The 18,051-nt window shown below is 36.8% G+C and overlaps 1 protein-coding gene across 7 annotated transcripts in view; it reads right to left on the bottom strand.

The window, feature by feature from the left end:
• Nucleotides 1–18,051, bottom strand: part of Nol4 (nucleolar protein 4) — a 416,619-nt gene that overhangs the window by 32,055 nt on the left and 366,513 nt on the right. For all 7 annotated transcript variants that reach the window (XM_045134935.1, XM_004666761.2, XM_004666760.2 and 4 more), the window contains one exon: nucleotides 16,310–16,423. In XM_045134935.1, coding sequence (XP_044990870.1) covers nucleotides 16,310–16,423 — 114 coding nt within the window. The remainder of the gene's footprint in view (nucleotides 1–16,309; nucleotides 16,424–18,051) is intronic.

Here is an 18,051-nt window from a genome sequence, read left to right as displayed (position 1 = left end):
TCAGGTCTTTCAACTCTGACCAGAATATTCCATCAAGATGTACTTACAGCACTGCAGGGTGTCTCTTAGGGAAAGGTTTCAAATCCTTCCACAATCTTCTTCGAAAGCAGTTGCTAAAGGCCAAGGCCACGTAGCCAGGACTCTAGCATCAAGGATACCACTTTTCATTACCAACTTTACCGTTAGGTAAAGGTAAGTTGTTAGGTCTGCATTGCTGACAGAAAACACCCAACCAAGACAGCTTGTGGAAAAAATGGTTTATTTTGGCTTACAGACTTTAGGGGAAGCTCCGTGATGGCAGGGGGAAATTATGGCATGAGCAAAGGCACCTCCTGAGATGGACAGAAGCAACAGGAAACTGTCAAACATGGGCAAGAGGAAGCTTATTATAACACTTATGAGGCCACCTCCAACAATACACTGCCTCTAGGAGGGTTTTATTCTGAAATTGCCATCAGCTGGGGACATAGCATTCAGAACCTTAATTTATGGGGGACACCTGAATCAAACCACCAAACTGTCTAAGTCTCATTAGACAAATGTTAACCCCAGTAAACTGATCCTCATTTTCATCTTTGTTCTGTATTTTAAAAATTTTTTTTTTTTAGTATTTTTATTTATTTATTTATTTGAGAGTGACAGACACAGAGAGAAAGACAGATAGAGGGAGAGAGAGAGAATGGGCGCGCCAGGGCTTCCAGCCTCTGCAAACGAACTCCAGACGCGTGCGTCCCCTTGTGCATCTGGCTAACGTGGGTCCTGGGGAACCGAGCCTCGAACCGCGGTCCTTAGGCTTCACAGGCAAGCGCTTAACCGCTAAGCCATCTTTCCAGCCCTCATCTTTGTTCTTTATTTGCCTATATTTCTTGAATTTTCTGTATGAGTTAACAAGAGTTTTATTTAACTTATTTTAACATTTTATTACTGTTATACATGTTTTTTGTTTTTAATTTTTATTTTATTTACTTATTTATATTTTATTTATATTAGAAAGGAGAGACAGAGAGGAAGAGGTATATGGATAGAGATAGAGAGAGAAATAAATAGAGAGAGATGGAGATAATATGTGTGTCAGGGCCTCCTGCCACTGCACAAGAACTCCAGGCACATGTACCACCTTGTGCATCTGGCTTATGTGGGTCCTGGGGAATCAAATCTGGGTCCTTAAGCTTTGCAGGCAAGTACCTTAACTGCTAAGCAATATCTCCTGCCCCGTTCTTTGTATTTGCTTATTTTTTGATGTGTGCAATATATGTGGGGTGTGTGTACGTGTATGGTATATGTACACATGCATAGATGATCACACTCGGTGTGTACACACATGGGAGCTGAGGATGAAGTCCTCCTCTCCTGCTCTTTTGCCTTATATTCTTTCTTTTTTTAGAATTTTTTAAAAACAATTTTTATTTATTTATTTGAAAGTGACAGAGAGATAAACAGGCAGATAGAGACAGAGAGAGAATGGGTGTGCCAGGGCCTCCAGCCACTGCAAACAAACTCCAGATGCGAGCACCCCCTTGTGCATCTGGCTAACATTGATCCTGGGGAATCGAGCCTCAAACCAGGGTCCTTAGGCTTCACAGGCAAGTGCTTAACCACTAAGCCATCTCTTCAGCTCTGCCTTATTTTCTTGAGACAGCATCTCTTACTGAGCCTTGAAGTACTATTTCTTAGTTAGAGTGACTAACTAGTGAGCTCCACTTATCCTTCTGTCTCTGACCTCTCAGCACTTGGGTTACAGGTGGCCATGTGCAGATTTTTACATGGGTGTTGGAGACTGAACTAAGGTCCTCATCCAGTTCACAAGTCCTTCACTTAACAGAAATTTTAGTGGTATTTTGTAAAGAAGCACAATAAATGCAAAGCTTAACTTTCCATGTCCCAAATTCATCTATCTCTTAAAACTTTAACATGCACATTAAGTTACAGGTAGGAGAAATTTTGTAACATAATTTGGTCAGGATTAAAATGGCTATATTACTATACCTTCTGACTTAAATTTGCCAATGCTTCAATTGTTTAAATATGAAAGTTCTATCTAAAATTTCTATGTTTGATAGAAAAAAATGATAATCTAAAATATAAACTCAAAGATTGAATTGTATACCATAATGGAATGTAAGTCACTAATGCTCACAAATTTGATACTTTAAAACTGATTAATAGCTGGGTGTGGTGGCACACACCTTTAATCCCAGCTTTTGGGAGGCAGATGTAGGAGGATCGCCGCGAGTTTGAGGCCACTCTGAAACCACATAGTCAATTCCAGGTCAGCCTGAGCTAGAGTGAGAACTTACCTCGAAAAACCTAAATAAATAAATAAGTAAATGTGCTTAAAAACATATAAAAATTCTCTGGAAGAAGGGATTATGGTGATCTTCAAGGCATAGAACAAAACATTTGTCAGAATGTAATCCTGCTTCAGCCTACAGAATTGAGTGCATACATAGCCTTACACTGAGTCCAGAGGTACTCTACATGTACAGAAAATTAGGAAAAAACTTTATAGCTTCCTCTTCTTCTTCCTCTCCTCCTCTTCATCATTATCGTAGTCATCTTCCTCCTTCTTGTCTTTCTCCTCCTTCTGTTTTTCCTTCTTTTTTCGCTTTTTATCCTCCTCTTCCTCCTTCTCTTCTCCTCCTACTTCCCCTCCTTCTCTTCCTCCTCCTCTTCCTCCCCTTCCTTCTTCCTTTTTTCTCTCATTTGATGGTGTGTGGTGTGATCTGGGTCTTGTGTGACTGAGTGTATAGTATATACACCTGTATGCACAAATGCATGTACCCCATGTACAGAAGTATGGATGTCAGAGAACATCTTTCTCGGTCTCTCTTCTCCTTTTCTCACTTGTGACAGAGTCTCTCCTGAACCTGGAGTTCCCATTGTAATTTTTTGTTTGTTTGTTTGTTTTTGCTTTTGTTTTTGTTTTTGGTCAGTGTGGCTGATTAATAAATTCCATTGATTCTCCACTCTTTTTTCCCTACATGCCACATGTGAAAATAGGCTCCACAAGAGACACAATCAAGAGAAGCTCGAGGACTGAGAAGGACATTATTATAATCATTCCAATGAAACATTGTGATAATGGGAGCCATGAACACAGATTGAATTTTACAGAGTGATTAAGGCTTACCTACTGGATTTTGTCAGGAATAAGAAAAGTGGGTGGTGGTCCCAAAGCTCACTCTCCTTGCTTTAACATTTTCTGTTTCCCATGTGCCTTTCCTTCCTTTAAAACATGGAGCACTCCCTAGAGGAAGCACTCAGCTCTCGGCATAACTTGAGCCCTGTCCTAAAACATGTCCTACACTGAAATTTGAGAAATTGAATTGGAGACAACAAGCACATGATACGCTGTCAGTCAACAGGACCACAGCTCTAGTCTTTCTACATCAGGGACCCAAGGCTCGCCAGGAAATATCTCTTTCAGGCCACTCTGTAAAAGATTGCTGGGAATGTTTGTATAGGCAGTGAGAATGCGTCAAAGAAAATCATTACCAAGGTAGATGTTATTTACTAGTGCACCACAAGCATAAGTTAGTCTTGTTAGGCAAATACTGACACAAACATCAAATAACAATAAGGGCTATAGGATGTGTGACTGTGGATAATCTTACACAGCATGCATGTGAGACCCTGAATTCAATCTCAGCACTGAAAAAATAAAACAAAACAAAAAACTTGAAGATGGCTTGTGCTATAGCTTTAACATCCTCTATTTATTGTCACATCTTATGCCAATAGAATGTTTTGTGACCTTAAAGAGCCTTTCTGTATTTTTGTAGCAAACAACTTAATATAATGTTTGCACATATTAAGATTCTCTAGTCATGTCTGGTATTGTGTATTTATTTTTAGCTATATGTTGTTATGTTCACATGCAAATATTCAAATTATGTTTAATCTTTTAAAGCTTACTAGATGATTAAAATGATAGCTTTATGTCCAAACATTATCCAACTATTCAGAATGGATGCTTTGACTCTCAAAAAGCATTTAAAAGAAAATGAAACAAAGTGCAAAATAGTGGAACTGTGCAGAATTTGACTCTGTGAATTTAGTATTATCTCTGCTTCAGAACTTCACTTTGATGGGCTTTACTTTGCAGAAGGTGCCATTTGCTGATAGTCTTTTATTTTATTTTAGTACTGAAATCACAAATGTGATTAATATTTTTTAATTCCAGGAGTCTGAATTATGCAAATATGATACAACATTCTTTCCCCTTCCTTTGTCTTTTGTGAGTTATTACAAAGTTACGCTGGGATACAGTTGTGAGTGTGTGTGTGTGTGTGTGTGTGTGTGTGTGTGTTTGCAAAAAAAAAAAAACTCTTGTGGTATTATAGTGTGAACTATTGTTTTGGTATCATATATAATAAATATTAAAAAAAAACAATATGATCTGTACCAACTCTAAGAGGCTGCTGTAAAAGTTATTTTTCTTGTCACTTTATAAATACCTTAGGATTGTAGCTTTGGCTCCAATTCTAACTGAAAATTACCAAATATTAATAATATATTTACTAATTGGGGGAATCTGAATCCCCCACACTGTTTTTGCTTTTACTTGTCAGAAATGATTGATATGCAATACAGAGAGGCACCCAAAGGCAGGGGAAAAGTTGCTACGCTCACCTTGCATGTTCTGTGTAAGTCAGGGTGCTGGTGTCAAGAATCTTAATTGAAATTTCACAGAAATGGGGACTTCAAAAGGAAGTGAACTTTAATTCAGTAGTTGGCTAAGGACAAGGCTCACAATTTAGCTGAGTTAGACTTATCTTTTCCAACTCTTACAAATTCACATACTCAGATATTTCTACTGATGTATTCATTATATATGATAGAGTAAGCTTACTCCTTAGAAGCGAAATTATACATTTTTTTATCCCGAAATATAGAAAAGTGTCAAAAATGTAAGTTCCTCTTTTAACACAATTATCTGTTCTAAAGAAATGTGAAAAACAGACAGTGTCTATGTAAATATAAATTGAAACATGTAAAGCTTCTAAAGTGCAATGTAAAAACTGGATTTACTAGGGGCTGGGGAGGTGGTTCAGTGGATAAAAGTATTCACCAATGGGAAATCTGTCAGCCAAGATTGAAAAGAGATAGAGAAATGAAATGGAATGAAAGACCACATGGCAGACAGGATATAGCACAGTCTTAGACTCAAAGGCAGCCAACCAAATGTGCTTGGACTGGGAAGGTGAGGCCACTAGGGGATGCTGTCCAGATGGGACAGGTGGACAGAGTTGCAGATAATTGTCCTAAGCCCTACATGATGACAGAATTACCGTTACTGAGGACCTGTAATCCTCTTTACAGTTTCCCCTTTTCAAAAGAGAGCATATGGGCTGGAAAGATAGCTTAGAGGTTAAAACACTTGCCTTCAAAACCTAAGGACCCAGGTTTGATTCCCTAGTACCCAAGTAAGCCAGATGTACATGGTGGCATATGCATTTGGAGTTTGCAGTGGCTAGAGGCCCTAGAGTGCTCTCTCTCTCTCTCTCTCTCTCTCTCTCTCCCAAATTCTCTCTATCTCTCAAATAAATTAAAACAAAAAAGAGCATGTATCCTATCCCTGCCCATCATTTGTTTTGAAGATAGAAAAATTGTTTTCTGTGTTATAGACCTATGTATGAAGAGGAATTGTACCTCAGAATGATCCGTACCCAGAATGTCAACACCCAGATGTAGATGACTTAATGTAACACTTGCATTTTATAGCATGATAGGGGGTAAGTACAGTCTACAGCCATCTGTGATGCATGTGGTACTTTGAATGTGATGAATGTGATAGTGTACATGTATGGCCCCATAGACTCAGGTACTTTATCAAAATTGTGTTTGAACCTTTAGCCCTAGCTGGTTACATGGGGCTGTGTCACTGGGGGAGGGTCTGAATTTCAGTCCAAAGATATGGAGAGAGCACTTTGTAGAGCTGGTGCTTCATGCTCATTGATTTTGGTGTTTTGCTGGTGTTGGCATTTGCTTGCTGCAATTGTTTTGCTTGGATCTATGGAAGTAAACAGCTTCTTTTATCATTAATTAAGCTTCCTTTGGAACTGTAAGCTGAAATAAACCTGTTCCTCAAATAAATTGTGTGTGATTAGAGGTTCACTCCAGCAAAATGGAGCTGACTACAACAAGGCATTTCAAAACAGCTATGTAAAGTTTTTGCCTCACAAGCTTGAGGACCTATATTTAATTTCCAGGACCCATGTAAAAATCCTGGGCATAGTAAATACACATATAACCCAGTGTTGTCAAGGCAGATATAGTCAGAACCTGGTGCTCACCCTTCAGTCAGTCTAGGTTGATAGATGACCTCCACACCAATGAGAGACCCTGTCTCAAAAACAGGTGAATGGCATTACTGGGTATGGCAGCACCTACCTTCAATCCCAGCACTTGGGAGGCAGAAGTAAGAGGATTGCTGTGAGTTCAAGGCCACTCTGGGACTATAGAGTGAGTTACATGGCAGCCAGAGCTAGAATGAGACCCTATCTTGAAAATCAAAACCAAAGAAAAAAAAATCAAAAAAAGAGGTAGGTGATACTTTTTAAATATTTATTTATTTATTTATTTATTTATTTATTTATTTATTTATTTATTTATGAGGAAGAAGCAGAAGGAGAGAGAGAGAGAGAGAGGGAGGGAGAGAGAACGGGCATGTCAGGGTCTCCAGCCATTGTAAATGAACTCCAGATGCATGTGCCCCCTTGTGTATCTGGCTGACGTGGGTCCTGTAGAATCTAACTGGGATCCTCTGGCTTAACAGGCAAATGCCTTAACTGCTAAGCCATCTCTCCATCCCCAAGGTAGATGATATTCTTGAAGATGACACCCCAGTTTGTCTTCTGACACACACATGACACACACACAGGTGCATGTGCCGCCTCCCACATGCACACACATACAAACTCCCACACACACCCTCAAATTACTGCTCCATGAATGATCCTAAAGCCATCTTTGTTTTCAAAATTTATTTATCTGAATGTGTGTGTGTGTGTGTGTGTGTGTGTGTGTGTGTGTGCATGTACACTCATGTGCAGGCATGCTCACACATATGGGGTCTCTTGCTGCAACAAATAAATGCCTGTCCAGCTTTACATGGGTGGCTGGGGAATTGAATCAGCTGCTAGGCTTTGCAAGTGAATGCCTTTAACTCCTGAGCTATCAACTCAGCCCTAATTATTGATAGGTATTAAATATCAGTATTGAAATACCCTTTCTTTTATGAGTACATAATGAGTAAGTCTTTTTTGCATAATTGTAGCTATTTTGAGTATGGTATAAAGATACAGAGGCAGATATATTTGAGAATAAACAAAGAACAAATGAGAAAATATTTAAGTGTAGATCCAATGTACATTATTTTTTAAAGATTATATCTAATTTTTAGTGCCTGGAATCTTTCTTTTGCTAGCAGTTCTCCAAATATCTTCTCTCCAAGAAGGAATAACTTAAATACACAATTTCTACTTAAAGTATATATGCTGCTAGCCTTTCAAAGGAATGCAATTACCATTGATTTAATGGTGTCACTTTTATGAAATGAGTATTTAAAAAGTTAGAGCAGAACTAAATAAAGCACAAAGATGACCAGCAATAAAGAATGGTATGCATCCTTGTGTACTACACACTAATATGTGTAATTAGTGTGGGGTTCCCTCCAAAGCTCACAGGAGCACTTATTTCAAGCTGCTCTATTCAGCTTGCTGCTTTGACAGCTATCCAGGGGCAAATGTCAGGTCACTCCCTATATCTGTGCCTTGCTATAATTACTTTTTCAGAACTTCCTAGCTATCTTCTTTTTCACTCACAGCATGGAAAAGCAATAGAAGACATAGAACTACATGTGGAGACGTTCTTATGTGGTCTGTAACCATATACCCTAAGTTCCTAGCACGTTGTGTTGATCGTTTTTCCTATTTTGTGCTAGAATGCCACAGGGCATTTTAAATGCTAGCATCAATTCCGACAACTATTGTCCTGTGTGGATAGGCAGCTCATGTAAAAGTTCTCATCTTCTGTGAGACATAACAATTTGCTATCCATATCAAAACCACACATGCTTATCACTTGCTCTCCTCATCTCAGTACACAAGTGGGTATATTTGGGGCTCAGAGTGAGAGTCACAGGTTTTCAATCTCAGACAGATTAAAAAATTATAGTTTAACAATATTCCAAATACCTGGAGGCAATTACAGGTCAGCTAGGCATATGATGAAATGCTACAGTAGGAGGTGCTTAACATATTCCTATGTGGAGAACTAGAGAAGGAACAATTACCTCATGTAGGAGGTGCATCTGAAAGATCTACCACTAAGCTCAGGTGTGGGACTGGGGCTGAGAACTTGGGCAAAGTGCCGGTATAAGCAGGGAAAGTATTAGGACACACTCTACATCTGAGCACTGCCAGACTTCTAAATGTCACACATTTACACACAGCACTGAGAGAAAGGGTGAGAACTTGCTCCACACCCAAGCATCTCAAGCCCCTCAAATGCTATGAATGTAGACAGCAATAAGCAGCAGCGAGGAGGGACCTCCTTTTAGCTGTGAGTAGTGATAGTACTAATAACATGTTCTTTGCTGAGTGAAAAACCTAGTGAGAGAATATATGTGCACATAGTCTTCAACAAGCACAGAACATGAAAATATAAGTATGATGGTGTCTGCTCTCCTCATTCTGATTTATTTTATACATTTACTCAAAATGATACTGAATGGTAAAAAAAAAAAAAAATAGAAGGTAAACCTGGATTTGAGAATTTTAAATGATTTTGACAGATATCACTTCCATAACATAAATGATCAATAAATGGTAGTTCAAGAACTTAATTTAGCATAACGAATTACAGAAAGGATTTGTATTTTAAAAGATAACTCAAACGTAGGGTCTTATATGAAGGTTTGCAGAGAAGCCATAGGTAACTGGGCAGTTCTCAAGAAAGATATTTTCTTCATGCCTACTGAGATTCATATACAGCTTGACCATTTCATTGAACTTCTGCTACTTGCTTCACATGCAGCAGTTAATGACCAAAAGAGGCAATTGAATTAAATTAATGTGATCTTCTGAGTTTTGCATCCAAAGTAATACTCAAAGTCTCCCATGCTATGAATGCCTGATGACATTAAGAGTTGAAATTTATGAAGCATTCTGATTTCCATTACTCAGAACATTAGCCTGAAATCAAAGGGTATGAATGCTTTGTACCATTTTGACCGTTTTTTTCTTCCCTTTAAAGGGAATTTCTGGTTCTAGCACCATATGAAAAATCACTGAAGAAAGAAGGAAGGATAAATAAGAAAAGGGGATGAAGAGAGGAAGGAAATCTATGTTGAAAATTTTACATCTTCAGTCATGTTACTTTCATAAAATACACTGGTTTTAAATTACATAAGTATACATTTATTTAATACTTGTATTATTATTATTATTATTATTATACAAACATGTATGAATTGCTAAGTGGTACATATTTATTGGTAATACATTTTTGGAACAAAATGATCTATAAATGTCCGTGAAGCTTTAAACTTTCAAAATGGGCCTTATATGTTTGATAACAAATCATTTTTTACATTGAGTAATTTGGTAAAAGAAGCTGTTCTTTTAATAAGATGTGTTATCAGTCCTTGCATTCACCATACAGCCTCCATATTCATTTAGACACATCACTACTTCTGTCTCTCTTTCTTGTTTTCTCAGAGTTTAAGCCAAATTATTAAGTAACCAAAAGAAAGACATTAAGGTGATTTAAAAAAGCTTCATTTACTTTAGTGGTGTGAGAGATTTTCTGTTTCTGAATCATATAAATCTTTTAATCACAGTGAGTTACTTCATTGCTGAAGTTTAGAGTTCATCTATTACCTCTTTTTTTGCACTTTGACTGTCTGGCCTTTACCCAGAAATCAGAACCATAATTCTTACCAAATACCACTTAGCTTTTCATAAAGGAGTTGGGAAAAGGAGGCTGACCACAAAATTCAAAGATGGAAAATGTGACTGTCCAGCTGTGTGCTTAAAGATATTTTCTTCAATAACAAAACCAAGATCATTCACAATAAGAACAGCAGATAATACTTGAGAGGTGATTTGATCTTAACATAGGACACTCACCAGACTTATACTTGTGTCATCAAATATGCTACTTTGATGGTGGTTGTATCCAAGGCAAAACAGTTCAAAGGGACTTAGAAATAAATGTAACTAGTTAGTTCCTTATAAGCCTTCCTTCCTTCCTTCCTTCCTTCCTTCCTTCCTTCCTTCCTTCCTTCCTTCCTTCCTTTCTTCCTTCTTTTCTTCCTTTCTTCTCTCTCTCCCCTCTACTCCTCCTTTCTTGTGTTTTGGGACATGGTCATTCTATGTAGTCCAGGCTGATTTGGATTTGGTTATGTAGCCAAGCTTACTTCTAATTCCAATTTCTACTGTCTAAATGTCCCAAGTGCTGGAATTGTACCAGTATGCACAGCTACATTCACTTCTGGATGAAGGTACACATATTTGTTGTTAGAAAACAACTGTAAAAATTTCTAAACAGAGAGAATTGTTGCTTCAGCATGAGTAATGATTTTTAAAGGAGATATGTTAAAGGGACAGGGTAAGGAAAGGAATGAACAAACTGCAAGAAATGAATTGAAAATGAATATATATATATATAATGAATCAAGTATGCCAGATTTTTCAATTATCTGCTAAGTCTAAAAATAATTGATTTAAAAATAATGTTTACAAGTTGATATATTCATGAAAAAAATCAGTCAAGCATATGTTACTCTGACTCTGGTACAAAAAACATCCTGACATTCAAATTCAATTTCTTTGTAGGAATTTAGGCCACCTACTCATATCCTGCCATTTATCACCTAACAATTAATAACATCATAGTCCAAACATGTATATTTTAAAATATCCAAAAAATTCAAAGATTAAAATTAAAAATATGTTTTCATGTACATATGGGATAATTTTCAATTAAGCCACAGATAAGTAAAGTGGGTCAGTAATTCAAATTCAAAAAAATCAAGGCTGGAGAGAAGACTCCGTAGTTATTGTACTTGCATGCAAACCTTGATGGCCTGGGTTGAATTCCCCAGTACCATGCAAAGCCAGATGCACAATGTGGTACATGTGTCTGGAGCTTATTTGCAGTAGAAAGCAGCCCTGGCGATTACATTCTCTTCACCCCCCCCCCTTGCAAATAAATAAATAAATATTAAAAAATCAAAAATTATAGTTTATGTTCAACTTTCCAAAGAAACCAGAAGAAGCCAGGCATGGTAGGACACACCTTTAATCCCAGCACTTGGGAGGCAGAGGTAGGAGGATTGCTGAGAATTTGAGGCCACCCTGAGACTACATAATGAGTTCCAGGTCAATCTGAACTAGAGTGAGACCCTACCTCCAAAAACAAAGCAAAGAAACCAGAAGCTTCTATGTCTATCACATATTTTTCAAATAAACAAATCATTTTATGGCCTAGTTAGAAGTAATTTTATTTTCATCATTTCTTGGTAATAAAGATAATCAGATATATATGAAATGGAGCAGTTAAATAATCAGAAAAAAGAAAAAACTAAAAATTCCATTTAAAAGTTATCTTTAGTATACATAAATAGGAAATTCACTCATATTTGAAGTCTAGACACATTATCAAATTAATAGTGAGAGAATAGAAACACATAAAGCAATTAAAACTTTCTCACAAAGTACCAACAGACTTGTAATCAAACATGCTTCTTTGAAGAGCTAGAGTAACATTCCAAAAATTTATTTTAATCATGTTTCTCAAATATTATAAAGTAAGTATGAGGCCTATTTTAAAACCAGGAAGGTAATAATGTATTAAAGTTGATTATTTCTGATATAACTATAAAATATTCTAATTGGAAGTGTATATTCTTGCATTTTCTTTTCTATTTATAGCATTTTATATATTTAAAAATGTAATGGAACACATGCTATTTCTATAGGTTTATTGTTTGGAAATGTGAATGTAAGCATGTCCAGAGTCATTATTGTTCAATAGAAAATGACAGACAGAACAGTGAGGGTGTTTGTCATCAGGTATCTTGTACTTTTTTAAACTATTTATTTACTTATTTATTTGAAAGTGACAGAGAGAGAAAGAGGAAGAGAGAGGGAGAGGGAGAATGGGTGTGCCAGGGCTTCCAGCCACTGCAAATGAACTCCAGATGCTTGTGCCCCCTTGTGCATCTGGCTAACCTGGGTCCTGGAGAATTGAGCCTTGAACCAGGGTCCTTAGGCTTCACAGGCAATTGCTTAACCACTAAGCAATCTTTCCAGCACATCTTGTACTTTTTGAAAAATATTTTATTTATTTATTTGAGAGAGAAAGGCAGATAGAGAGAAAGAGAGAATGGGTGCATCAGGGCCTTCAGCCACTGCCAATGAACTCCAGGTGCATGTGCTCCTTGTGCATCTGGTTTACATGGGTCTTGGGGAATCGAATTGGGGTCCTTAGGCTTCAAAGGCAAATGCCTTAACTGCTAAGCCCTTTCACCAGCCCCCAATTGTACTTTTAATTTAAAGAAAATGCTTGTGTTTATTCTTAAGATGATGCCTAACTAAACACTGCCCAGCATTTCAGAGATTATGTGAGTATAAAAAATGGCTCAGTAAAAAGCCACCAATGAAATTGAGTGGAATAAAACACATCTTCTGACACTGTATGTGTAAGCAGTATATGGACATGAATAAAAATGACAATTAGGTACATCCTAGAAGGCTATTAAGTCCTGATAGTTCCATAGCAATATATATGCAGCAAATGATGGATCTTGTGTCATTCCTATTATAAATATTTAACAAGAAAATTTCATGTATGCCAATTTCAAAATTAGAAAGAAATATAAATGCCTTCCTGTTGTTAAAATAGTGGAATGATGAGTAATGCTTATAAAATGGAATTGTACAAGAATTAAATGGTCTAAGTGGGATCAAAGGAGGGGATGGATGAAAGGATAGGGTGGAAGGTTAAACAAAATTTAAGATGTAGGGCTGGAGAGAGGGCACTTACCTACAAGTGGCTCAAGGCCCTGATATACCTATTCTCTCTCTCCTCCCCCCCCCATCTCTAAGAAGATAAAAAAAAATTGAAAAATATCAAATTTTTAAGTGATACATATTACAGTAAATTCACCACTGTTAAAAACATTAACAGGGGTGTAAAGATGTAAGCTATTTTTAAATCTTGGCTCAATATGTTCACACAAGTTCTTAGTACTAATTTTTAACTTAGCAAAACACCAGGTTTCTATATTTTATTTTTCTGCTCCCTGACCTTTTATTAGATTACTGGTAACCAGCCAACTGTCAGCTTACCTCACCAACACAGTTCTTTTCAATTGAGTCAAAGGTGTCACATCTAGTCAACCACCAAGTTCCTAACTACCCTAACCACAGTCCTTGGTTCTGGGTCCTTCTGCGTGGCCCATCAAGGGCAGTTGTTGCTGGGCTGCTGCACTTGGTAAAAGAGGCTCTCTACAACTGCTGACTAACACAATGGGCTGAATGCAGGGACTCAACCAAGGAAATGCTCCCATCTCTAGAAACCTCCTATTGTAACCAACCATCTGGTCTATGCATAAAATGTGTTTTACTTTTCAAAAACACACATCCGGAGTTTGATTACAGTCGCTAGAGGCCCTGGTATGCCAGTTCTCTCTCTCTCTCTCCCCCTTGCTCTCACTCTCTCACATAAAAATATTTAAAAAGCAGGTTTGTAGGGCTTGCTTCAAAAAGAAAAAGAAAGAAACCAACGTGTGATGATTCACACTTTTAATCCCAACATTTGGGAGGCTGAGGCAGAAGGATCACCACAAGTTTGAAGCCAGCCTAGGCTACAAACTGAAATTCTTTTTCAGAGGGGGGAGGGGAAAACACATAAAACAAAACAAACCAGAGGATAAAAAGGACAGAAAAAGATCCCTTATCCTAAGTTTGAACCATATTATAGAACAAGTCTGGTTTGCTTGTCTGTTTGAGCATCAAAAGTGAGGATTTCTGAGATAATATGCAAATTCCAGATATTCATCTTAAAAGAAAAGACACACTGAACATATCCACTCAGGCATGAAGGATTTACACAGGTCTGTGAAATCAGGGGCCTGATGAAGCCCTGTAGTCCAGTCCTTGCCGCTGACTGGCTGCAGGGCTGGGGCTACATAATACAAAGCTTCCTTTGGATTTTAGTACGAAATGGACATTTGAAATAAAGTATTAAATAAAGCACATTCAACATGCCTTTCATGTGCATAGCTCAAAAAGCTTTATCAAATCCAATTATTTTATTAAGTTTTATAAACTCTGAAGGACATACATAGTAATTACAGCTCTCCATATGGCTAGCCAGTAGCAACAGAGGGTCAGGTGTGTATGGCTTAACAGAAAAGTTTTGAGCTTTTATACACTTACAGAAAATCAGGGGCTAATGAAGAATTTCTACCATTGGTAAAAGTTAAGAATGGTGAGTTTGGGTTAGAAGTACACACAGAAGGCATGATCTTTTTGTCAAAAATCCAAAAAACTGGGTAAGGTTTGGGATTCAATTGCAACAGAGCAGCACCCCCCACTCCACCCTTTGGTATGGCATGCAAATCATTTGCAAAAAGTTTTTGTGTGATACCTTTCCAAAGGAAATCTATAAAGTGGTACTACAAAGTAGGTTAGAAATTTTTGAAACACTGATTATAAATAAGGAACTGTGTTCACAGCACAGTGTATAATCAGACCCAAGATTTTCCTTGGGGCACGTTTTAGGGCCACAGAAAGATCCCAATGTCACTCTCAAGGGCAATGTAGATGATAGTGTTAACCTTGTATACAAGGAGACAAGTTTCACCTACTCTCTGAGCCTTTGCTCTCTTTTATAAGAATATTATTACTATATTTAGAGGGTTGGGTTGTTGAAAATATCTGTAAAGTTACTAGTTGATTTCTAAAAAAAAAATCACAGAATATAATTTTAAATAATTATTTCTCTTTATAACCCATTCACCCCTAAGTCTCTTGAACTTTTCAGGACCAGGAAGGAGCACTCTACATGGATGCTCAATACAGTCACTGGCATTCTGAGGTAATGAGCCTAACACAAAGGGAAGGGAAAAAGCAAATAAAAGTAATAAAACAAAGAGAAAATAAAAGGAAACAGCAAATAAAGTCAAGGACCATGAGTACTCAGAAACACCCACCCCAGTTTGAAGGGTCATAGTGGGAAATTCTACCCCTTGCTATTGCTGGTAGGTTCGTTTTTTATTTTATTTCACTCTTGTTGCTTTTTTATTCGAGTTGATGGAAGTTCTTGGAAGCAAATTTGGCCTCAAATTGAAGATCTTTAAAATAAAATGACAGCTTTCTGGCAGTAGGACAAATGTATTAGTGAACAGTAGGTCACTAAGGCAAGGAGGTAGGATTTTCCATCCATTATTGGAGGTACTCAGGCAAATGATGAATGTGGATCTAACAATATATAAAGTACAAATTATGCTAGCTTTCAAATCCATCCATTCACTAAATCCTGACAACCACTAAGAATTAGATCTTCATCTTTCTTATTTTACAGAATGGTCTGAGAGGCTAATTGATTCTAGCACATACCAATGTATATCCAGTTTTGAGGAACACTGTGGAGTGATATTATAGTAATCGTATAATAATAATTTCTTACATTTCATAACAGCTTTATCTATGATTGATAATATACAAGGTTATCCTAAAATCATAATATGTTATATGTATGGTATACAGTGGGTTGTATGATAATAATCAATTAATAGTAAGTAAGTTCAGGACATGAATTTCTACTATATAAGCTTGCCATTTATGACTTCCTAATCATTCAGAAATATTTTACAGTTTTGCCATAAGCATAATTTATTAACATTGGTAGTATAGTTAACCAAATCATAATAGTCTAGTATAATACTATAGTCCAGAGGAAATTAAAGATTCATTTTAGTTCATTCAAAATGAACGTGATGAGGTAATTCACAAAATCATGATAAATGATGAGTCACATGCTCTTAATTAGAGTTTAAATTGGATACTAATGTGAAACATGGCTAAGTTTCCATATTGCCTCATTTCTCACCACGGAACTTTTTGTTGTTGATCTCTATGGCTCAAATAAGCATTGCATTTTTTCAAGTTCATTACATAAAGACAGAAAATTAATCTCCATGTGCTTGCAATGCAGTCAAGGGTCTGCACCCTTCTCTATCATCAATTGCACTTGCAGTCATTGTGAACAGCAGAGGTGCAGGGTTCCTTAGTACCTGTGGTTTATCCAGGCGCATCCTCTTGGCAGCATTTCTACTCTCACTCTCACAAGCTGAGGCCAAGATACTCTCTGCAACTGCTGAAGTAAGGTGGGAAGGAATAGGTCGAGACTAAAAAAGAAGAAAGAAAGAATATGAAAAATTATTAACAGTATCACTAACAGACCACTGCTATTCTCAGAAGAGCTCAAAGGACCATAAACATGAATAGGTGTATCGGTGTAATTCCAGTAACTTTATTTCAATAAAGAAAGAAAATGGAAATTGTAAAGATGAAAAATGAAAGCTAGTTAAAGGTTAAAACTATAGCTGTTACCAAAATCCATCATTCATTGCTATGGTTTCATTGTCACAAGTACTTAGGCAGGGCCATTCACTTGGAATGTGAAACAGACAGTGGTAAATTTGTTGACAGGATTTTGCAAATAAAATGTGCTCTTTAGTTATCTTATGAACATGACAATGAACAACAAAATAGAACAAAAACAAATGACAGGTTTATAATATAGCTAAGAAAAACAGACACTCAGACCATGTTAAAAGTTATAGTTCTAAGTTATGACATAGTTAGTTAAATTGCCTTAAAAATTCTTCCTTTAGATTAAATACAAACTAGAGTTAGCCAGTCCTAGAATTACTTCTATGTACTGAAATTTTTATGTTTTAGATGTGAGATTACTCACCTGGTGTGTAAATCCATGTATTATTTATTTATAAAATATGAGTTTAGATTAATCTTTTAATAGGCACATGCTAAAGCTTAATTTTCTATATGAAACACATAGAAGTTAATTATCCTAACTAAGCTAATTAACTATGAAATGTGTGTGACTCTCCATATCATTTGTGATAATCATAGAAAAGTTTTCCATTCTTTTTACTCATAACTATATGCAAAATCATCTAGCTGAAATATGAAGTACTTAATGATATAGCACATTTTTAAAATTAAGATAAGCAAATGATAGATAAGAAACAACATGAAAATTAAGCCACAGAGACAGTAAAACATTGTGGAACTACAAAATAAAATTACCTTCTGGAAACCTAGCAAACATAGTAGCATGCCACCTTAGGATTTTAAAAGGCTCAGTCCAAACTATTTGTTAGATATCTTTGAGCTAATTGAGGAACTTGACATTTTTATGGTGAAAGAATTTCAATTTGCCTTCACTGTGTATGATTTCCTTCACTAACTCTGGTGCTTCAACACATCGAACCACAAGACTTGTGTCTGGAAAAATATAGCATTGCAGGTAATTCAGAACACAGTACCATAACACATTCCTTGGTGGATTTTTTGTGATATAGAAAGAGACCAGGCTCTGAACAAGTATGTGAACCAGGAAGGAATCTCCATACCATCTCACATGACTTCCTTCTTCCTCCAACACACCCTCCATGGGCAAAAGGTTGGAAAGGTACAAGGTCTTCATCTGCTAACCCTGTGAAATATCTGGGGTGATAGATGGGCACCATTCACATTAAAACACTAGCATGTTCAGAATGTTTTTTTTCCAAAAGAGAAGAGAAACCCTTGTGACATGACAGCAGACATGTAGCAGAAGCATTTTGTGAGGTATTTCAAGTGAGGATTAGGCCTTGGGAACATGAGAGGGGTTGAATGAGGCAACCCAGAAAAAAAAAATGTCAAAAATAATGAAAGAAGTTTAAAAGTTCATATTGCATTTTCATTCCATTGTCTACTACACCAAGTATGGGTGATGAAGTCTAGTCCA

Source organism: Jaculus jaculus, chromosome 15, assembly GCF_020740685.1.
Source record: "Jaculus jaculus isolate mJacJac1 chromosome 15, mJacJac1.mat.Y.cur, whole genome shotgun sequence".
Taxonomy (NCBI): domain Eukaryota; kingdom Metazoa; phylum Chordata; class Mammalia; order Rodentia; family Dipodidae; genus Jaculus; species Jaculus jaculus.
The sequence above is the reverse complement of the archived record's forward strand: the minus strand, read 5'-3'. Positions and strand labels throughout refer to the sequence as shown.